Genomic DNA, 23,697 nt, shown 5'->3' on the forward strand with positions numbered 1-23,697 from the left:
TCACGGGGCAGGGGCCCGACACACGGGGAGTCCTGGGCGCGGGAACCCTGCCCGACAGACGCCAGGCCCCCAGGCCGCGCCCGCCGCGCGCCCAGCGCCGCGTTGCTCCGTGGGCGCCCCACGTCCCGCCAGCGGCCACCGGGCGGTGTCCACCGAGGGCAGGCTGCCGCCGGGGCACAGCCGACGGCTCGGCACGGCGGGGCGCAGCCCGGACCGTCCCTGCTCCCCGAGACGCCCGAGGTACCCGTGGGGCCTGCGCTCCTCCTTCTCCTCCGTCTGAGAACAGACCCGAGGGCCAGGCGCCGACAGAACCCAGTCTGCAGGGGGCTGGAGGCACACCCCACGGTCGATTTTTAAGGTTTTGCCCTGTGGACCCGATTTCCTGCCCGAGGTCTGCCTCGAAGCGCCGGGCGGGGTCAAGCGAGCCCGCTCGTGACCAGTGGTTTGTCCCCAAAAGTCCAGCCTGCAGGACCGCAGGACCCTTAAGAGCTTCCAGCCGCGCAGTTCTTCTTGGGGCAGAGAGCCCGCCCAGGCCCGGGGTGGGGGTGGGGAGGCAAGAGGAGACAGCGATGGGTCCCCTGGGAATCCCAGAGGCCGGCTGCGTGCCAGTCCAGATTGTCGTCCTTGTCTCTATTATTCCTGAAATTAAAGATAACCAGGCAAAGTATTAATTAATATTACCCTCACTGTTAAGCGTATACTTAATGTTTGCAGCACTTTTCCAACAAAACAGCATAGCGATATTTCAAAATATCTTGTGTCTTCACTAAAGTAAAATACAGCTCACAGCAGAATGAAGATTTGTGAATTTGGCTAAGATGACGGTGTCTATGCATTGTGCTGGTCTTTGGAAATACACATGTTCGTAAAACAAGATCTCTGTGTGCTAGTGGTTTATTGTCCAAAGTGGGGGAGCCACAGGTAAAGACGGCTGGAAGAGGACAGCATAGGTTTCTGCAGGGTTCTGTGTGAGGTAACTACGGCTTCAATAATGTGGGTAACAAACATTCCCCAAACCTCAGCAGCATACAGCAGAAGCTTTTGTCTAGTTCAGGTGACATAAGGCTGAGGCTTGGCTGATCTCATTTGAGTTTGCAGGTTGGGGCTCTTCTCGCCTGAGCTGAGCTGGTTCACCTTAGCTGGCAAATCTCTGCTACACATGCCCTCATCTTCCTCCTGGGATCAGTGGGCTTTGCCATGGTAGTCTAATGGCGATGGCAGAGGTGCAGACTGCAAGTAGGTACGGGCTTGGCCTCTTGAGGACAAGGCTTGGAACTGGCACACTGTCACTCCTACACATTGCATTGGCCCAATCAAGTCACATGGCTGAGTTCAGGGTCAACAGATATGGAAATAGACGCTGCCTCTTATGGGAGAACCTGAAAACACATGGGAAAAAGGGTGGGCACATGTGGGGTGAGGAACCGAGGCCATCGATCATCAATACAATCTACCCAACCCCTAAAGCACTGGGGGCAAGATGGGAAGGGTTTCCTTCAGGATCCTGACACTGAAGCTGAGATTTAACAGGGCAACAGGACTAGAGAATCCTAAATTCCCCCCAAATTACTTGAAGATGAGTTTATCCTCTCAGATTAGGAAGAGTCTGGTAGGAGCTACTTTCAGAGTTGTAGCCGTGGGGTCTTTGGGGAAGTTCAGAGATTAAATGCTGCTTTGGCTGACCTTAAACACCAGCCCTGCCTTCCCCACAACCTTGCCTAATTCAGGCAGTCTCTCCTTTGTAAACGGCAAACTGGAAACTGCAGAAGGTTGCTTTGTCCTCTAGACACAGGGTTGGGTCTGGGTGAGATGAGCTAACTAGGGTGCAAAAGTTAAGGAGGTGCTGCTCTCAGGGCTGTACGTACCCATGCACGAGCACCTGAACAAGCCTGAGAGCCAGCGCCTCCTTTCACTGTGCGCCTTAGGCACCCACTCATCTCACCTTAGTCTCAGCCCAGTTTAGACAGCCAACAGAAACAATCTCATGGCCAGTCAACTTTTCTACTGTCATTTCCACATGATGGGCAGGGGCAAGGTTGGGAGTGGGAGTGGAGGGAAGCTTGTGAAGAAAGAGGTGTTCATAGCATCCTCAAGGATGCCAGTGAATCTGGGAAAATATTTGCTACACAGGACAAAGATAATTTCTTTACCATTTAAAGAGCTTCTATAAATCTCAGGCTTAGCAAAATGGAAAACTTGGAAATGGACTCATGCATGCAGATCACAGAAATACAGATGGCCTATTGATATTGGACAAGATGCTCACCTCAACTTCATTTTAAAAATGCACATTACAAAGGAGGACTATAGTGGATGTTGTGGCAATTTCCCTGGTATCCCATTTGTAACCGATTTTCAGGGGATTGAACCCCTGCTTATCTCTGGGTAAACCTCCTCATGGGTCTCAGGCACTCAGAGTAATGCTATTGCCCTTGAAAGAGTGGTAGGTTCAGAGACCTGGGCCCAGCAAACAGAACTGAAGAGCAGAGGGGAAAAGGAAATTGTGTTCTTGGTGGCTTTGATGCCCTATGGGAGTAATCTGACGCCAAAGCCACCTCCAGGTCTTATGGGAATCAATAAAGCCATTTTACCATCTAAAACAGTTTGATGGGCCTTTCTGCTACTTGCAATCAAAGTTGTCCAACCAATATTAATCACCACTTTTCATTTATCATAGTGATAATGGACCAAACAGTTTTGCTGTACCCAATGTTGGCCAGGGTCCAGGAAAAGGAGCATTCCTGCTCAGTTGTTGGGGGCATTGATTGGTGCAAGCTCTTCTGAGGGCAAGTGACATTTAAAACGTACTCCTCTTATTCCTGTAGTCCCATTTCTATGTATATGTATTTTGCAAATGCAATTGCCCATATACCCAGATCTTCATTTAAGATAATTCATCATAGCAGTCTTTGTAAGATATTAGGGAAAGCACCCACCAATAAGAGATTTAAAAACTCACAATATTTCCACACAATGGACTATCGTGCAGCCTTGAAAACAAGAGGTAGACCTGTCCGTGATATGAATGATATGACACAATCTTTGAGATTTATTGGTCGTCAGAAAAGCAAAGTTCAAACTCTTTGTTGAATATTAACAACAGTTGTCACAGTCAGTGAGAACAACATCCCAAGAACTGTTCAAGGTGCTTTACACTATTTTCAACCTCATTTTACAGATGAAGAAATTGCTTTGTTTTTTTAAAAGGCTGAGATTGCACATAGGCTTGCTCTGTACACATGGGCTTTCTGGGAGGACTGGCAAGAACTGATGGAAGGCTGACCTCAGGGTTTGGATTCGAGGGTTTTAATGTGAGGACAAGGCATTTGCTGCTGTATGTCCTTAGACTCTTCATTTTTTATGCAGTGTGCACGTCTTGCTTTTTAAATTAAAATTTCATGTAAGAATTAGGAATGTGTTTTCGCAGCCAGAAGTAAAGGGCATTCAAGTCGTGGGCATTCGCAGAGTAGCCTCACTTCTTCCCACAGAACAGCCCAACCTGAGTCTGACCTGAGCAATGGAGAAGTCTCCAGGTAGATGTCCCATTGAAACACTGGGGTCTCACAGAAAAATACACTTTAAAATTTAAAAAGTCACCAACTAACCTTGTGAGAAATAAAGTTCTGATAACGTAACCAAATTTAAGGTAGGTGAAGACGTGCTAAAACTCAAACTCTTGATCGATTCCCAAGCTACCCTAAATATGCTTAATTTGATCTACTGGAATGTAATTTATAGCATTTCAGCGCCTTGGAATTCGGACATTAGAAAAATCACCCACTAGGCGGCGACGTCGTTCCTCGGTAGAGCCCACCCTGCGCCCGGGCTCCGGGTCGCCACGGCCTCGGCCCCGGGGCTGCTGCTCTCCCGGCGATGCGCGGAGGCCGCCCGCGACCCTCAGAGTCCAAAGCGCCCCGCCGACGGCTCCAGCGTCTCCGCCCAGCGGGCTGACGGAGGGTGGGCAGCCCGGCCAAAAGGGGGCATCGGAGGACTGCGGGCAGCTCTGCAGGGAAGATTATGCACCAGAACCCTCGACCCCGCTGGCCCCCACACAACATTGCGACACCACAGCTTTTTCTACCCGCGCACGCTGCACACCTCGTGGTCTCACGCAGGGAGGCTGACGTCATTATCCTGCGACCGCCCAGGACCAATTGTAAGGCTGCCCGACAGCCAATGAGCAGCGAGTGCTGCGGTCCTGCCCTCCCGTAAGGGGCGTGGCCCGACTTGCCGGGCGGGCGGTAGCGGCACAGGTGAGGGGCGGGGCGGGCGCAGGGGGCGGGCGCAGGGGGCGGGCGCAGGGGGCGGGCGCAGGGGGCGGGCGCAGGGGGCGGGCGCAGGGGGCGGGCGCAGGGGGCGGGCGAGGCAGGCGCTGGTGGTTGGGCCTTGCGGTTGCGCGGTCTTCTGCACACGTGTTAGTGCAGTTTAGATTTTGATTTCGTTCTTTTTTTTTTTTTTTTATTGGTTTATAACATTGTAAAAATTTCTGGTGTACGTTCTTTGCGTCTAGTTCTACAGATTTGTTTTTAAATTAGATCGTTTCCTATGTAAAATAGTCTATTCTTCTTTACTCTTTATAATCGGGTGAGCATTTCCCCAAGCCATTAAACATTTTTTCCAGCTTTACTGAAGTTAATTGACAAATAAAATTGTATACCTTTAAAGTGTACAACATGATAATTTGATATATATATACATACACATTGTGAAATGATTGCCACAAGTTCCATTAAACATTTTTCAAGTTATTTTAATGATAATGACTACATAATAAACCAGTGCATGGATATATCATAAAATACTCAGTTGTCTCCTTGTGGGAGAGGAGGTTGTGTCCAAATTTTCACTAATATAGTGCACTGCAGTGAACTCCCTTACATGAAAATTGTTCGCTGCCATTACTCCTTCAGGAGGGCTAAAGGGTAGGGACAGTTACATGATTATGTGTATATGTATATGTGTATATACATAGCTATTTTTCAACTGCCCCTGAGACTGCATTTCCCATGCAAACTGCTGCTGCATCAAACAGTATGTTTAACTTCCGGTCAATCTGTTGTATTTGTTGGTTTATCGTTGTTTTTATGGATTCCATTGTCTCTGCCATGTGTCGTCTTATGTGAATTGTCTATTTGTGTTCTTTGCTGGTTTTGTATTGCATTGCTCCAGTTCTGGTTATTCCTTTTTCCTCCCTCCCTTATCGAATGGAAAAGAAGAAACTGCTCATGAGACAGAAAGCTGCCGCCTGAAGCCTCCGCGTGTCCTGCAGCCTCTTACCAGCTGGGCTGCTCTCGGGCTGTGACGCGGCACCCTGCTCACCTGGGGAGCCAGGGAGCGTTTTTGGTCCACAAAGCATCTTAGCTGCTTCAAGTAGTTGCTTTAAGGGACTTGGTCTCAAAGATGAGATGTCAGATATTGAGAGAGATTGTTTTGATGACATTTGCACAGAGGAATTTGCCTCATTTCTGGAATTTGTCTGCATTGAAAAAATTGACTAGAAAAATTGCACTGAATGAGAGGGGTAGCTGAGAGACATGAGTGCCAGGGTCTGCTGGATATTTGTGAAGAAATGAGGGCAAATGGAAGGCTTGGAGTGGTGTCACTGAAGCATCAGGTGTGTGAGACTGGCAGGTCCCCACGGTCTGTGGGCCAGGGATGGAAAAAGCAGACCGGGGAAGAGAAAACTGTGGGACGCGTGTGCACAGAGCCTCATCAGCAGGGAGCGAGCTCTTGGGTGGGCATCTAGAATGCCCAGATGCAAAAGGCCTGGTGGGATCAGCCTGGAAACTAGAAATGCCTGTGGTCAGATGGAAGGGAGCGGAGGGGGTGGGAGCCGCAGCAGAGATGGTGGGCCAAGCTGCCCTGCCCTGCTAGGGAAGCCCATGTAGTCATGACTGCACTCTCCTTGGACCCCAGGGCCTGCAGAACTGTGGGCAGTCCTGCACGGAGACCGCAGACAGGATCAATGTCTTCCTCTGGTCTGGCCATAGCGTGTGCAGGCAGCGTTTCTCCAACTGCCAGAGAAGCGGCGCTCCCCCCAGTGCCCTCTGACAAGAGGGTAAAGTGTCCTGTCCTCTGGGAGCATGAAAAGAGGAAAACCTCCAGCCGTCTCCTCCTGTCACAAAGTGTGGTGGACCAGGCACACTGGAACCTATACCAGCGAGAAGTTCCATAAATGTGGATGCTGTTCTTCTGGTTCTGCAGAATGCTGCCTATAACTCATGTTATGGACCGCAGAGTGTGAGTGAGTGTGTGTGTGTGTGAGAGAGAGAGAGATACGCACACAGATAATGAGGTCACATAAGTTATGTGAGGTTTTGTCAGGATTTTTAAGAGTTTACACTTTTAATCACTTTGACTTACTGTTGGAATTGCTTAGTGAAGAACCAGCCAAAGTGATAAGACATTGAAATGGCAGATAGAAATATTTGTTTAGTCACTAGAGAGCTAAGACTATAATTTAATTTGGAACCTTCATGCTGGACTCATCTGTTTCGAACATTATGGTAGGTAAGTGAATGAATCATTATCTAATGTTGTATTTATTTATAAGAAGTTGAACTTGCACCAGACATTCACTTGAAAATAATAATAAAATATAACACCCAATTTTAATAAAAACTCTATCAGAATTTTTACATTGTAATATAGATTCATTACAAAAGAAACCTCTTTCATATATAACTAAATTTTAAGTATAATGGACTCGTATTTCAAGATGTATTGGTTTGGGGACTTTGGAACAGAAGAATTAATTGAGGCCATAGATTTAATAGGATTTCTCTCCTGAGAGCATATCATAGTGCCAAGAATTGTAGGATAGGATCAGAAAGTGACAGAGTTAAATTAAGAGGAAGGCTAAAGAGAACAGCTCAGGGTCAAGGCGGTTAGAGGACATAGAATGGAGGAGTCTGCCCAGGTGTATTAGCCAGGGTTCTCCACAGAAACAGAACCAATAGGATATATATAGAGAGAGAGCAATGTATATGAGAGGAGATTTATTATAGGAATTGGCTCACGTAGGTTATGGAGGCTGAGAAGTCCTACAGTCTTCATGTGCAAGCTGGAGAACCAGGAAAATGGGTGGTATAATGCAGTCCAAGTGCAAAGGCCTCAGAACCAGGAGCTCCGACGTCCAAGGGCAGGAAAAGATTAACATCACAGCTCAAGAAAAGAATTTGCCCTTCCTTTGCCTCTTTGTTTCATTCGGGCCCCCATAGGATTGGATGATGCGGCCCACATTGGGGAGGGCATTTCTCTCTCCTCAGTCTATTGAACCAAATGCTAATCTCTTCCAGAAACAGCCTCACAGATACACCTAGAAATAATATCTTACCAGCTATCTGGGCATCCCTTAGGCCAGTCAAGTTGACAAAAAACTAACCATCACACCTGGGATAAGACCAGAGACTAGAAAAATTGAGAGCAAGAAAAATCTCTGTTCTTAAATGAGGATTTTGTTTTTCTGTGTAATTCATCCGTATTATTTCTATAAAGAAACCCGCTACTTGCTCTTCAGTATTTCTGCTGCTGAATTTGTGGATGCCTATGTTCTTTTCTTTACCTGTCGGCCCTCCTCACAAATCTTATGTATAGATCACATATTTCCTTTCATGTTCCTTGGAGAATTTTAATCAATTTCCTCTGGTCTATCTCTGGATAATTTAAAGGTCTCTTTGGTTCTGATATTCTGCAATTTCATTACATTGTGTGAGATGTGAATTTATTTTTATTTATCCTTCCCAAATCTCAGAATTTCTTTATTCAATTCTGGAAAATTATCAGCCATTATCTCTTTGAATATTGCTTCTCAGTCTCTTTTTCCTTCTTGAACTCCTATTACAGTCATGTGCCACATAACGACATTTCAGTCAACAACGAATCACATATACCACGGTGGTCCCATAAGATTAGCACCATGTAGCCTAGGTGTGTAGCAGGCTACATCATCTAGGTTTGTGTAAGTGCACTCTATGATGTTCACACAATGATGAAATCGGCTAATGATGCATTTCTCAGAACACAGCCCTGTCATTAAGCAACGCATGACTGTCTGTTAGACTTTCTTATTCTCTGCTCTTTCTTAACCTCTCTTTCATATTTCCCATCCTACGTCTCTATTGCATTCTTGGCAATTTCCTCGGTTCTATTTCCAATCCAGTAATTCTTCAGCTGTGCCTAAACTACTATCAATGGAGCTTTTAATTTCAGTGAGTATATTTTAATTTTCAGAAGTTTTATTTAGTCCTTTTTCATATCTGCTTGCTCCTATTCTTTCTAATATGTTTAAGTCCTTCTCTTGTTTTAAATAATATAAACATTTTTATTTTATAAGCTGAGAGTTTTACTGAAGTTCTTAGGGGTCTAACCTGCTGTTTGTTACACTGCTGGCCTCCTCGCTCTCATGCAAGCCTCTTCTTCTTCTGTTTTCCAGTTTTGAATTGTGAGTTCATCTGCGGTAAGCTGGACCCTCTGAAGCCTGAGCTGGGAGTGTGTACCTCCCTCCAGAGCAGTTTTGCATCGGCTTCTACAGCTGTCCCTGGGATGTTTCTGACCAGAGACCAGGTTAATGTGCAAGTTAAGGAGTTCCCAGGTTTCATGGGTAGCATAATTTTGAACCACAACTTGATGTGTCAGGCAGGCCCATAGTTATAAATCCTCAGGGAAAACTTTTACACCCTAAGCTCCGGGTGAGCCCAACAACTTTCTAGATTTTCTGTGCTGGTGGATAAATTTTTTATCCTAATCTGCTCTTTCACTGGGGGTGTGGTTCTTTGTGGGTCTCAGCTTTATGCAGTGATCTCCCTTGTTTCCAGACTGTGTGTGGGTATGGAAATCCCAACTCCGGGACTATTAAGACCAGACCCACACCCCCTTCCTAGGCCAGCCACAGCTCACTCACTTACAGATTTGCTTTTGGGCCCACTCTTCATTTCTGGACCCTAGAAATTTCCCAAATTTCTTGTAAACTCGGCCATGCATTTGAAAAGATACTTGTTGTATTTAAGCTTTCATTTCTATGTGTTTGTAGCACATTTTTCAAGTTATTACATAGTTGGCTCAATTGCTAGAATTCCTCAAATTTTGTTTCTATAATCTCACTTGGGAAAGATCTTTGGCTCCTGGCAGGATCAGCAATTTAAAGTGACACATACCTTTCCTTTTGCTTTGCTTGTAGGAGCCAAGTGGGGCTATAATGCAACTGAAGAGACCTGGTTAGTGATTTTAGTGACCCTAATTATTACAATGTGGGAAACAAAAGACCAAGGGAGAACTGGCTGTTTAGCCACATCTGCAGTCAACATTGGGACATGTACACTCCTTGAGCACACGTTCCTTTGGTAGAAGAGAATGAGTGTGTCTTCTGTATCCTAATTTTATTTTCTTTTTACTGAAAAATAAAACACAGATACAGAAAAACCACACAAGGCAAGTGTTAATCTTAGTAAAAGACATTCTTATAACCACCAGTCAGTCAAGAAACAGATCTGTGGCCACTCCAGCAGCCTGCCATGTGCCCATCCCAGATCAACTGCTCTGCACCCAGGATGTCTGTAAATGAGCATGGACTTCTTGCCTATCTCTATGTTCTAGGATTCTCACCAAGGAACTGCCTTGTTTGGACACTAGCTAGCAAGGAGCCTGCACCACTAACCCATTAAAACACTTTCTTTCAGCTTGTCCAACACTGTGGTGAAATAGAGTGCCAGGAACACCCCCATGGCCTCCCCCGTGGCCAGGAGCTCTCAGACAGACAAATACTGACAGACTAGGTGAGGTGCTTGCCCCAAATCACAGGTTAAGTAGTGGCATTTTTGGCCTAGAATCCATGAGTCTCTCATTAGCCTGCTTCCTTAAGTCCTTCTGTACCCATGTAGTCCCCCGCAGAGGACACAGGATCTGTAATGCAGCCATCACTGACCATCTCGTTCTGATGTTTATCTGGTTTCTTATAGACACACTGTTCATGTAAATAAGTGTTTATCCACTGCAGTTAACATCTTGTTTTTCTACAGAATACATGAATCTGGACAAGACAAAAACCTCGGCCAGTGTACTGGACGACTGTCTCGCTCACCAGCTGATCAGAGGCAAAAGACTACAAAACAGATAGTAGACAACGCTTTACAGTCTTTTTCTCTTTGGCCATTAGGAATCTCCAAGCCAAGTCTGTATCCTCTTCTGGACATGATAGGCTCTCAGGGCATCATCTCGACACTTTCTCCCTTCCTCTCCTCTCTTCTTTACATTTAGAAGCATTTTCTGAGTTTACAATCAGTGGAAGAACCCCCCCAAAAAAGAGTGACTGATCATCAAAAACCTAAGAAAAAATATACATAATAGTTAAGACAGTGCGGTACTGACATAAGGACAGTCGTATGGATCAATTGATTGACTAGAGTTGAGAGTCCAGAAGTAAACCCTCACATTACGGTCAGATGGTTTTTGACAAAGAGGCCAAGACAGTTTAATGGGAAATCACAGTCTTTTCAACGAATGATGCTGGGACAACTGGATAATGACATGCAAAAGAATTAAGTGGGACTCCTACCTCACACCATATACAAAAATGAACTCAAAATGGATCAAAGACCTAAATGTAAGAGCTAAAACTACAAAACTTTTAGAGGAAAACAGGTGTAAATCATCGTGACCTTGGATTAGGCCCTGGTTTCCAAAAGCAAAAGAAAAAATAGATTGGATTTCATCAAAATTTAAAAATGCTGTGCTTCAAAAGACACCATCAGGAAAATGAAGACAATCCACAGGATAGGAGAAATATTTGCAAATTATATTATCTGATAAGGGACTTTTATCTAGAACATAAAAAGAACTCTTACAACTCAATAATAAAAAGACAACTAAAAAAAAAAAAATGGGCAAAGGATCTGAATAGAAATTTCTCCAGAGGAGATATACAAATGGCTAACAAGCACTGAGGTAAGTGAGGAAGCAAATCACCTTTTTGTAATGCAAAACGAAATCATAAAATAAAAAATGATTCTGGACCTTCTCTGGGCCACAAGTGAAAATTGTGTTTATTTCAATCTCCTGGAATCATGGGATGCAAATAAAAAGATAGTGTGCCAAAGCAAAGATGCCTATCATTCATTCTTCAAATCTTGACTGAGCACCTACTTTGTGTGGGAAGCTTGCTCCTGCTGGGAGAATACAATTAAAGTCTCCCAATCCAGAAATCTTCTCCACAAAGGTAAGAGAGAAATAAAATACTTTCATTGCTGAGTAAGCATTAAACCAGAATTGGATGCGCATCACAGGCAGCTGGCAAAGGCAGAAAGAAATCTCACCCTTTCCTGTAGCCAACGAGGTACAACCCATTACGTACATATTCTCAACATAAACAGTAACTAGTCCTCCAGTGAGAGGACTTGAAAGCGCTATCGGTCCTAGTTCATCCTAACTCCACCTGGTAATTGGGATGACCATCTAGGTCAGCTATTGGTTATCCAGAGGAAAAACACACCTCTCATATCTTTATGACAAGTCTTAGTCTTGCAACTTGGAGCACGGCGCCCACTGAAGCGAGGCTCCTACATTCCCAGGAAACGGGGAATTGGGCGCTATCCCCTGGACGTTTACATTTCAGAGAGACGGCGCCCAGGCCCTGAGAAGGACTTTTCTAGGTTCTAGGTCATAAAGCTGACACAAGGCCTAGCTAATCTCCAAAAGGATTTATCTACATTTCAAAGAGAGGATAAAGAATTCATAATGACCAGTTTCTAAATGCTCAAAGAGACAAGAGGAGAGGAAACTATTTCCAGGAGGAAGAGCTGAGCCTCCTCGTTGGAGTCTGTGTCGGTCCAGCACTCCCGACAGGAGAGCCGAGGGCACCGCCGGCCGCGGGAAGGGGCAGTGCCCTCGCGGAGCCTGGCGGCGGCCCGGCGCCGGCCCGAGGTCGGAACGCACTGAGACCCGGGTCTGAGCCCAGGGGTCCCCTCGGCGGGTGTGACCGGGGCCGTGTCGGGCCGGCACAGCACGGCCCTGAGCCACAGGACTCGGAGCCCAGGGCAGGAACTGTTCCCAAGGCCGCGGTTCCGGGGAGTCCCTGACGACTCGCCAGGCCGTGTGCGCGCCGAGGCCTCCCGACAATGATCCGCGCCGCGGGGACAGGGGGCGTGGTCCGCCCCTCGAGGGCCAGTCGGACCAGGTCCCGGCGCACGCAGAGGCTGTGTCCGCCCAGGCACGCCAGCACGCAGACCGCCGGCGACGGAGGCCAGCAGCCAGGCACGGACCCCAGGTGACCGCGCCCGCCGCTCACGTGACCTCTGGGGCCTGCGCCAGCCCCGCCCGCCGCGCCGCAGAGAGCCGCAGGGTCGCCGTTGCGGCCTTCTGCGCAGGCGCAGAACTTGGCAGGCGGTGGGCGGCGCCACCCTGTACGGCCGGACCGACGCGCGGCCCCAACGTACGTCGGATCACGTAACTCGGCCCGAGCGGCTTCCGCAATAGGACGTGCGCGCGCAGCCCCTGCCTCCCTCCCCGCGCGGGGGCGGGGCTTCCGGAGGCGGGGAGGGGCCCGCGGCGGCCAATCGGCGCTGCCCGCGCGGGTGCCACTCCCCGCCCAGCCGGCCTCCTGTCCCGCAGGCCTGGTCCAGCGGATGCGCGGCTGCGGCGGGCCGGCTGGGAGGTGAGTGCGCTGCTCGCGGGCCCTCCCGCCCTCTTCCCAGCCGCCGCCTCCCGGCTGTCCGTGGGCAGGAGCGGCCGGCCGCGCGGGCCCCCCGGAAGGGCGGCGGGCCTCGGGGGTGCAGGAGCCGGGGCGGCCCGGGGCCGCAGGCCAGGCCCGATCACGCGCAAGCCGTGGATGCCGGGCTCGCACTCGGGTCCGCCTGCAGCGGGGCCCCGTGTCTTTCGGAAGTGTGCCGATCAGGTGGCCTCGGGGCCAGTGCGCGGGTGGCCGGGGCGGGGCGGGCGCCTTCGGAGCCGGTGCTGACTCGGGCTCGGGCCGGGCTGGAGCGCTGCAGCCTCCCCGGTCTGGAGGGCCGCTGGGAGCGCCGACGTAGGCTGATGCTCGGGACGGAGGCGACGGCCAGGGTGCCAGCCAGTTACAGTGGGAGATGCAGCTGTCACCTAGGCCGAAGTGTTCCTGTCGCCGTGATCACTGCCTTCTCTCCCTGTGGTCGGGCAGAATGGGAAACCGTGCTCAGAAACTGCTCTGCTGATTGGCTCAGAAATCACCGTCAGGCCGGCTGTGAGTCCGCACGTCTGCCCGAGGGCCGCGTTGGCCGAGGTTGGGGAAGTGCAGGGCTGCTGGTGCGTATGGGCATCAGGAGCCATCTGCGGCCATTTCTCCGGAGGCGGGCCTGGACTCCCTCACCGCCCCGCCCCCACACCACGTATCCTTTACTCAGGCTGGGTCAGTGTTTCTAGTTTACTGTGGAGCCTCCTTCAGGGGACACTGCTCAGGCTTCCTAGATCTCCTTTTACAGCTGAGCTCTCAGAGGGCAGTCTTTTTTCATGTTTCGGGAGCTGGTGGTTGGGGGAAGCCAGTTGTAGCCCTGGGTACGGAAAGAAGTATGGTGGATGGGACGGGAAAAGTCGAGAGAGGTGAGATTGGGAAGGTGAAGACAAGTTATGCTATAGACATATTGAGTTGAGGTGACATCTGAGAGCTGGCTGAAGGAGGTTAGAAGGAAGGTGGGTACTGTGGATGGGTGGGTGGAGATTTAGGAACCAGAGCAAACTTGAAGAGGAAGGTAGATTCAAGAGCAGGTTAGCGATGAACCTTGAGGAGAAAGCACATATTCAGGGAGTCTGAGGAGAGAGTAGAGCCAGCAGAGCAGAAGAAATGACCCAGGATGGTATGGGGTACTGAGGAGGCCAAGGAGAGGAGCCTCGGGGTGGGGCGGGGATGCAGTCTGCAATACCCACTGCTGTGGGAAGACCCAGGGAGTGGAAGCAGCTCTCTGCATTTGGCAAGGCTGAGGTGGGGGCGTGCTGAGCACTTTCACTGAGTCCAGAGTCCACCAGGCCCGGGCTCCAGGCCCAGCCCAACCACTTACTGTTCCCATGTGGGTTCCTCGTCTGTGAAATGGGGATGATAGTGAAATGGGATGTGCCAGGCCTGGCGCATAGAAAGCCAGTAACAACTCGCTAACACAGCTGTAAGCACTTGACATGTTTGCATTCTTTGAAGCCTCACAGTGACCTGCTAGCCTTCTGCAGAGGAGCAAACTAAGGTTCAGAGAAGTTAAGTTACTTGTTCAAGGTAACACAGTTTGTGAAAGCTGTGGAACTTGCATTCCTTCAGTAGAGTAACAGTAATTCAAATTATGAGGTAGTTTAGGGGTGTTAGAAATGGCCATGGCTTGTGGTCTACTTTTCCATGGACTTTTCCTCATGGAAAGTATTTGTTTATTTGGTTGTTTTCAAAGGCAGACATGATTCTCTAAGGTTTGCTCCCAGATGGTGGAGGCCATGTGTTTTTTTTTATTATTGGATTTCCTGATCAAAGAACTAGATATTATTGTTGCCATAAATTCTGTTACAGTTTTGGGATCTGTGTCTGTAAGCAAATTACTGCTTTAATGTATTTCATTAATTAAAACTTTAATCATTTATGTTTATCTGGGGGAAATCTTAGTAACATTCTATTTTTTCATGCACATATTATGAGGGTGCATCAGGAATTCACTTAAGAAAACTAGAAAGTGAAGTGTGATTTGAATGTTTACATAAGAAAAGTTAGGTTTAGGTTGTTAATCAGTTTGTATTCTCTAAAGATCTGAAATAATCCTCATACTTTTTTTATTTATTTATTTATTTATTTATTTATTTATTTTTTTGCCCCAAAGCCCCAGTAGATAGTTGTATGTCATAGCTGCACATCGTTCTAGTTGCTCTATGTGGGACGCGGCCTCAGCATGGCCGGAGAAGCAGTGCTTCGGTGCACGCCCGGGGTCCGAACCCGGGCCACGAGCAGCAGAGCACGAGCACTTAACCGCTAAGCCACGGGGCCGGCCCTGAAATAATCCTCATACTTTTTATCCTTTTATGTCAGTGATTGCTCATGCATGAATAATTCTTGGTTTTGTTTTCAAAGCTGTTTTAGGAAAGAAGAAACATGGAAAGCGGTGCAGTTCTGCTGGAATCCAAATCCTCACCATTTAACCTTCTGCATGAAATGCATCAGCTACGTCTTCTCGGTCACCTGTGTGACGTGACTGTCAGCGTGGAGTACCAGGGCGTCCGAGAAGAATTCATGGCCCATAAGGCGGTGCTGGCAGCCACTAGCAAGTTTTTTAAGGAAATGTTCCTTAATGAGAAGACCGTGGATGGCACTAGGACTAATGTCTACTTAAATGAAGTGCAGGTTGTTGACTTTGCTTCATTTCTTGAGTTTGTCTACACTGCAAAGGTACAGGTGGAAGAAGACCGGGTGCAGCGAATGCTAGAAATGGCTGAAAAGCTAAAATGTTTGGACTTATCGGAAACTTGTTTTCAATTAAAGAAACAGATGTTGGAGTCGGTACTTTTGGAGTTGCAGAATTTCTCGGAGTCTCAGGAGGAGGAAGGGAGCAGTGTCTCCCAAGTCACTGTTGCTCCTGATGCTCAGGCAGGTGTGCCCGCTGACAGTCCTCTTGCCAATGGCTGTGCGGATTCCTCAGCTCCCCCAGTGGAGAGAATTAGCAACGGCATGTTGCCAGATATGCCCCTGAGGAAGTCCAAGGACAAACCAGACAAGAAAAAAGATGTAGTTAAGCCTCCCTACCCTAAAGTCAGAAGAGCTAGTGGAAGGCTGGCTGGAAGAAAGGTATTTGTGGAAATCCCTAAAAAGAAATACACAAGAAGACTCCGAGAGCAGCAGAAAAGTGCTGAGGATGATGTGAGGGACTACAGGGGTCCCCAAGACCCCAGCCCAGACACTGTGGGAACAGAGATGGAGCCAATTCCAAAAACCGCGGATTACAATGCTGGGGTAGAGGTGGAGGAGGTGCTGCAGAAAGCAGGGCAGGGGGATGAAGAGGAGGAGGAGGATGAGGAGGGGGAGAAGAAGAAGAGCAACTTTAAGTGCACTATCTGTGAAAAAGCCTTTTTGTATGAGAAGAGCTTCCTGAAGCACATCAGGCACCACCACGGAGTGGCCACGGAGGTGGTCCACCGCTGCGACACCTGCGGCCAGACCTTCGCCAACCGCTGTAACCTGAAGAGCCACCAGCGCCACGTGCACAGCAGCGAGCGCCACTTCCCGTGTGAGCTGTGTGGGAAGAAGTTCAAAAGGAAGAAGGATGTCAAGCGGCATGTGGTGCAGGTGCACGAGGGCGGGGGCGAGCGCCACCAGTGCCAGCAGTGCGGCAAGGGCCTGAGCTCCAAGACGGCCCTGCGGCTGCACGAGCGGACGCACACGGGCCACAAGCCCTACGGCTGCACGGAGTGCGAGGCCAAGTTCTCGCAGCCCTCGGCTCTGAAGACCCACATGAGGTGCGGGCTCTGGGTGGAGGGGTGTCCTGGGAAATATAGACCCTATGAAAATATTTTTTTTCTAGAATGTGGCTTATTTTCTTGAATGCGTGTTGAGAAATTGAGGTGGTTCTAGGATTTGGACCAGTGTGGCTACGTCTCTAGATATTTCGCTTGTTAACTTGTTCCCTCCAAAAGTTGGGAGGCTATTTGAGACATCTTTAAATTCTCTCTCTGCGTAGAGATGCTGAGAGATTGCTCTTCAACGCTACAAAATCCTGTAGTGTTCCTACAGGCCTCAGGCCCATGAGGACCCTCCCTCCTCCTATCCACATTCACACATGGACGCCTGCACACAGCACCTAGCGTCCCCACCGCAGTGGAGGGCTGCTGTAAACGCCACACGGCACGAGTCTCGTCTGCAGGCCAGGGCTCTCCCCTCCCAGAGTAGCCTTTGGTGCTTGGTTCCCGCCGTACTTGAGGAGTTGGGGCTAATTCCCTTTATTTCTCTCCTCCTGACTCTTCATTTAGAACTTGGGCCTGTGACCACCTGGGTTCTATAGTCCCATTAAAGACCTCAGTGAGATGACATTGAGGGCTTTGGGACATCTCTCTGGTCTTGTCTGTTTGTTCTCAGGCTTGGCAAGTGTGTCATTGGTTAGTCTAAACTCCAGAATTAGGACGGTGTTTTCTGTGGGTGACATTAGCATTTATGCTTGAAATCCAGACAAGCATTCTTCTACTCTATTCTAGATCTGCCTTCACACCTGGGCCAGTTGTTGGGGTTGGGGTGGTAGCATGGTGTTCATCATCTTTTTACTCCCTGCAAGTTTAAAAACTTGTTGTAGGAAGTGCTCAGTAAATCGTGGTTGATGGCTACTTCATGCTAGTTGTGAAATTAAAATGCTTATTCATACTCCTCAGAAACCAGGTTTCTTCAGCATTTTGAGAACAGTTCTTTCTAGACTGGTTATGTTGTATCAGGAAATGATAGTAAAATTTTTGATCATGTGTTGGTACTTTGTCAGCAATAATTCCTAAGGTGTTTGTAGTTGATTATTCTGAACGAGAAAGCTTTACACATAGCACACGGTACTAGTTAGTGTTTTAAAAAATATGCAAAGGCGTGGTCTTTGCCTGCTCCTGCTGTCCAGCATAAGGCAGATGTGGGTGGTCATTCAGCGTCTCTGGGAAACATGTCCGTTTTTGGCCTTGTGCAGAAACGGATTTGGGGATGGAGACTATGGGCCTCTTCACCTTTCACTCCAGTCATTCTCGTGTGGTCTCTTGGAATAAACTATCTTTGCAGACTAGAGTGGAAATTGTATTGCAAAGTGAGGTTTTAAATACATCCTAAGTTATCATCTGAATGTTGTACTTTCAGAATTCATACAGGGGAAAAACCTTTTGTCTGTGATGAATGTGGTGCAAGATTCACTCAGAACCACATGCTGATTTATCATAAAAGGTGTCACACAGGTAAATACTCATGCTGTTGTGATTGAATGTCTTTCCTAGCTGTAGAAGGAAACTGCAATTTATTTAGAAGTTGGCATCTCCCAAAGTGGTGCAGGTTAGAACCATGATATAGCTTTTCCATCTAGTAAATGAGCAAAAATGAATAAATAAAATATGCCCACTGCCTCCAGGGCTGGTGTGCTTGTGGCGATGGCCTCTGCACACTGAGCAGTGGGAACTGGCATGTGAGACTTACGTATCAAGAGGTATGAAACAGGCCCTACTGTTTTAGTCCCAAATTCCATTTCCAGGAATCAGTCTAAAGAAATTGTTCACAATATGGAAAAGGCTATATGCTATTATCCCTCTTCTTGCTTTTTCTAATAACAAAGCATTGGAAACAACCTGATTGTCCAACCAAAGGAAGTAGTTCAGTAAACTCGTAAATCCACCTCCTCCTGGCTAATGACCTGGCTATTCCTAGTAAGGGCTCTGAACAGTATGAAAAACACCTGTGCTTGGATATAGACTTGAAAAACACACAATTAAGCATAGTTAATCCCTTAATCCCAACTATATTGAAAACCTGCACATAAAAGACTAGAAGAAAATAAATTACGTGATGTGTTAAGGTGGTGGAATTATCTCGTTTCTGTTATCCAAAATTTGGGGGATTTTTTTATGTGAGGGAGAAAATTTAAGTTGGCTTTCTTCTGATTCAGCACAATAATCCTGAGTTTAGAACCCTGTTGTATATGGTACAGAAGCATACAGAATCTAACTGTTGAATGTAGTTATCATACTAACCCAGTTCCTTCTTATTTGCTTGCATTTGTAAATTTTTACTTCTAAGGACTATCATATGAGCCTCAAGTTCAAATGCAGGCAAGACAGAGATGAGGCATTTAATGACATGAATTACTAGACTAAAAGGAGCTGAACTGGTGTCTAACAGATGCTTGGGGGTGGAAGTGAGGTTATGTCACACTGAAAGATTGTTAGAATTGGTCATTTGGTGAAAATATTAATATAGTCAGATTTTACTAAAGCTAGTATTTTTATTTTGATGTTGGTGAAATCAGGGGCACACCTAATAATCAGATGAGTTTGATTTGTGGGATTAAAGGACTCAAACTACGTAATGTGAAATAGTATTGAAACCTTTTTTTCTTGTCCTGTAAGCCAATCCAGGTGACGGGGCTTTGCTATTCTGGAATAGTCGTGCACATATATCCAATGTGAACCTCCTTTCAAGAGGGACTTTCATTCCGATAAAGACCCACAGAAGTACTTTGAAAAAATCCAACAATTCCTCCAAACAAGTTGTAAAATTATTTTGTTTGGAATGACTAAATTTTCAAATTGTGAGCTGCTGAATGATCTCTCTTTAATTCTAGTCTAGTGGAATCTTTCTTGAGATTTCAAGGATATTTTACAACAGCTTTCAGCAAGTAGTAAGCATCTTACATGAATAGATGTTTTATGCTAATTTTTACTAGGAAATGTAACACACTGCCCGTCAAAAGCACTTTTGAGTTCATATGGGTTTTAAGAGTGTGGACCCACTATTCTGGTGTGTTCTAGTGCCTGTATCATTTCTAACTTTTTGTTTCATCTTTTCACGTAGGTGAAAGACCTTTTATGTGTGAAACGTGTGGCAAGAGTTTTGCTTCTAAGGAGTATTTAAAACATCACAATAGAATCCATACTGGATCCAAACCCTTTAAATGTGAAGTTTGTTTTAGGACTTTTGCCCAGCGGAATTCACTTTACCAGCATATTAAAGTCCACACAGGTATGGCTGGAATGTTGCCAAAGAAGGGAGTTCAACGTGGCAAGAAAAATTTCCCAACGGTTTTTGATTTACTAGAAAATTACGTGGAATTTAGCTTTAGGAAAGACCTTCGGCCAAACTGTGTGTGTCATAATAGCATTTTTAAATTTTTGAGTTTCTGGCTCTAAGAAACTGAAAAGGTTTGAATGTTTGAATATGGATGTGGATATGTGAACATTATAACATTTTCCCATTAGAATTAGGCATAATGATTTGTACATATTAGGTGTATTAGGTACATATTAGACTATATTATACACAGATGCATGCACATTCAGTTATTATGCGACTTGGGATTTTATATTCCATTACTGTGGAAAATAGGTAAAATTTCTATAGGTGTAATACCAGCTGCCTGCATGGGTGTTGGCCCTTTTTTGGTGTAGAGCATAAACTCCTGGTATTATAGCGATAGTAGATTCGTGCCTGTCAGTTGACCCTTGAATCATTCCCAACATAGCCTTCCTTATGGTGGAAAGCTGATGCTTTCCAGTGGTTTACAAACAGCATTATTCCAGAGTGTAATCAAAATAAGGTACAGTAGGCTAAAGAGACCAACCAGTAGTTTTCTCTTCTTCTTGTCTCAGGGGAACGTCCCTATTGTTGCGACCAATGTGGTAAGCAGTTCACCCAGCTCAATGCTCTACAGCGCCACCATCGGATCCACACGGGAGAGAAGCCGTTCATGTGTAACGCATGTGGACGGACGTTTACTGACAAGTCCACTCTCCGGCGGCATACCTCCGTAAGCAATAGTCTGGCTTCTTTAAGAATGACAAACTGCTGGTCCTTAGGTACGCACAATCCTACACAGTCAGAAACACCTGTCACCATTCCATAAGATGGTTATAGAAGATGACAGGTCTTTCCTCAGCTTTTCTCTGCAGTGAGTACACTCACAGTGTGAAGTGAAGGACCAGGTCTCAAAGCGCAGGAAGGTGCAACCTGTGATAAATACATTCTAACGGTGATGGTGGTAAAAAGATATTTGACCATTAGTGAAAGGGCATTTTGCTGCAGTAGAAACTAAATTTGTTGAAGAGAGGCTAGTGTTTTTTTTTTTTGTGAGGAAGATCAGCCCTGAGCTAACATCTATTGCAAATCCTCCTCCTTTTTTTTTCCCCTTTTTCTCCCCAAAGCCCCAGTAGATAGTTGTATGTCATAGTTGCACATCCTTCTAGTTGCTGTTATGTGGGATGCCGCCTCAGCATAGCTGGACAAGCGGTGCGTTGGTGCGCGCCCGGGATCCGAACCCAGGCTGCCAGTAGCACAGCGCACACACTTAACCGCTAAGCCACGAGGCCGGCCCCAAGACTATTGTTTTATTTATTTATTTTTTTTGTGAGGAAGATCAGCCCTGAGCTAACATCCATGCTAATCCTCCTCTTTTTGCTGAGGAAGACCAGCCCTGAGCTAACATCTATTGTCAATCCTCCTTTTTTTTTTTTCCCCAAAACCCCAGTAGATAGTTGTGTGTCATAGTTGCACATCCTTCTAGTTGCTGTATGTGGGGACGCGGCCTCAGCATGGCCGGAGAAGTGGTGCGTCGGTGCGCGCCCAGGATCCGAACCCGGGCGGCCAGTAGCGGAGCGCGCACTTAACCGCTAAGCCACAGGGCCGTCCCCCGAGACTATTGTTTTAAAAGATGTACTTGTTAATAAGTAGCTGTGAATTGGGAGATTTACAGATACTTGTTTAGAAACACATTAAGTGACTGTTGTTTTGTGTTTGATTTGTAGATACATGATAAGAATACTCCATGGAAGTCTTTCCTTGTTATTGTAGATGGCTCACCCAAGAATGATGAAGGGCACAAGACTGAACAGCCTGATGAAGAATATGCATCATCCAAACTTTCAGATAAATTGCTGTCTTTTGCAGAAAATGGCCATTTTCACAACCTGGCGACAGTCCAAGACAGCGTATCTACCGTGCACGAGAACAGCTCTGCAGACACGGCCTGCAAGTCAGATGATTCCATGGTGTCCCAGGATGCTCTGCTGGCCACCACCATCAGTGAGCTTAGCGAGCTGACTCCACAGACAGACTCAATGCCCACACAACTTCACTCTTTGACCAACATGGAATAAGAGCTTGAAGTTACCTGCCAAACAGGTCTCATCCTGTCTCTTTGCGTGTGATAGCTGTACACGAGATAATGTCAGGGGCTAAGAAAAAGACTGTCTATGGGCAAAGAAGTGGGCAAGAACAGCTTCAGCAGGTTTCTCTGAATTTCTGCTAACTTGCACGTCTTTATCAAAGTGTTTTTAAAGCTTTCCCTTAAAAATCCTGATCTGCATGATCTCAGCTACACTTTATCAACAAACAAGGCAGTTAACGTAACCTCACTTGTGTAGTTGTATGCGTTAATCATTCTAACGCTTGATTATCTTGATGTTTATGAAGTTTGGACAACTGCTTCATCTTAGTACAGAGCATTGATCCAGCTCATGCAATTGCTTTTAATGGTCTCCCTGGTGTCTCAGCCTGCCTTATACTTCCATGTGGGTTTATTTCTGATACTTTTAAGGTATTTTTCTACAAAGCTGAAATAAAATTGGGGCCATGTATTTTCGGCTGTTTCTTTCCTGTTGAATTGAAGGCAAATCAGATCTGCTCTGGGGACCCTTGAATGGGACTGAAGAAATGGATTATTGCATTCATTCCCTTCTACCCCCGTTTGTAGGCGCTAAAAAAAGAATGAGAAATTGAACACTTGTGAAATAGCTTAGTATAATCTCTACTCACAGCACGTATGCAGCAAGGAAATTTGCCACAAAATAACTTTGGAAATGAAACGTTTGGTTTCATTCCTAAAAATCTGATTAGGTAAAAGGTGTCCTACCAAAGATTATAGCAGCAAACAGTGTGGTTTTTGCAAAGAGGTGTGAAAAATTAAGCAAGAGGCTTTAGAATACTTGAATCATCGTGTAGTCCTTTTATTCATGAGTAGCAATGAGGTGATTGTGGCAAATCTTAGAACACAGAGTATTAATATTTTTGCTAGGTTTTTCTGACTTAATTTCTGTAATTTTCAGAAGTGCAGAATTTCTCATTTCCACATCAAGAGCCTGACACAGACAAGTAATCGCCAGACATTTGTTTCCTTGGGAGCACGTGAGAATACAGCTGAGGGGACCGAAAGCTTTAGCACTCATCTGTGATGATGCCGCCTTAAGAGTGCGTTATGAGGAACCAATGACTTTGTCTTAAATGCTCCTTTGTCTGTCTCATGCTGGCCTTTTGCTCAAAATGAATTTGCAGTGGAAAGATAATTCTGCTGTCTTTCCTAATCTGACTCTTGGTTCTAGTGGCTTGGGTATGTTGCCGCATGCAAAGTGCTTTGGCTCACGTGTAACCCTAAACACATTAATTTAAAAAGAGAACCTTGAAGGAGGAGAATTCTTTTGTTCACTAGTTGCTTTTTTCCCCTGCGTTTTAATTTATTAATTAAACTTGCTGTGAAAACACTTTTGTTTTCTAAGAGAAAGGTACTTTCTCTGTGAGTTCCAGGATGAAGATACAGCTGCACTATGCCAGAAACTAATGAGGGAAGGAGACTTTCTTCATAAATGCTTATTTTGTTCTAACTTCTGACATGGTCAAGTGAATACTCAAGCCACTCTAAGGTGTCTCAGGTGCTGATAACACGTTTCACACTTGCTCTTGAAGGTAGCAGTACTGAATTACTTCAGATTCAATTACGACAACATATCCTAGTTGTGTTTATAGAACAAAACAGTGACTGTCAGACAGCCATTTTATTCTCCGTGAGAGAATGAACCTGCCCAGCTGATGTACTGTTTCAAGGAATAAAGTCATCCCAATGAGAAAGAATTTAAATAATAGATTATTTTGTTACCTACTGGAAGAATTTTTGTCTTGAATTTCTTTTAGAAATTCTACAAAAAATCATTTAATGTGTTAATAAATGTTTGCTTTGTAAAAATAGTTTTGCAAGTGTATTTCCATTATTAGAATTTAGGCTT

General features: G+C 46.3%; 2 protein-coding genes across 9 annotated transcripts; one reads left to right on the plus strand and one right to left on the minus strand.

Moving 5' to 3' along the window:
- LOC131418217 (basic proline-rich protein-like) lies at positions 1-13,293 on the minus strand. The gene is made up of 5 exons (XM_058562210.1): positions 13,195-13,293; positions 11,854-13,102; positions 4,099-4,372; positions 3,778-3,947; positions 1-578 (listed from the first exon to the last, which is right to left on the minus strand). Exons 1-5 carry the CDS (start codon positions 13,291-13,293, stop codon positions 1-3), a joined length of 2,370 nt encoding a protein of 789 aa, XP_058418193.1.
- GZF1 (GDNF inducible zinc finger protein 1) lies at positions 12,585-23,659 on the plus strand. 8 transcript variants are annotated; one of them, XM_058563339.1, is made up of 7 exons: positions 13,277-13,352; positions 14,153-14,224; positions 15,059-16,437; positions 17,801-17,895; positions 19,502-19,669; positions 20,296-20,502; positions 21,494-23,659. In XM_058563339.1, exons 3-7 carry the CDS (start codon positions 15,080-15,082, stop codon positions 21,796-21,798), a joined length of 2,133 nt encoding a protein of 710 aa, XP_058419322.1. In that variant the 5' UTR covers positions 13,277-13,352; positions 14,153-14,224; positions 15,059-15,079; the 3' UTR covers positions 21,799-23,659. The 8 variants fall into 8 exon arrangements, with proteins under 8 accessions (XP_058419323.1, XP_058419320.1, XP_058419319.1 ...); XM_058563340.1 differs by lacking the exons at positions 13,277-13,352; positions 14,153-14,224 and adding an exon at positions 12,585-12,646; XM_058563337.1 differs by lacking the exons at positions 13,277-13,352; positions 14,153-14,224 and adding an exon at positions 12,694-13,269.
- Positions 23,660-23,697: the final 38 nt, after the last annotated feature.

Source organism: Diceros bicornis, chromosome 19 (genome assembly GCF_020826845.1).
Source record: "Diceros bicornis minor isolate mBicDic1 chromosome 19, mDicBic1.mat.cur, whole genome shotgun sequence".
NCBI classification, from domain to species: domain Eukaryota; kingdom Metazoa; phylum Chordata; class Mammalia; order Perissodactyla; family Rhinocerotidae; genus Diceros; species Diceros bicornis.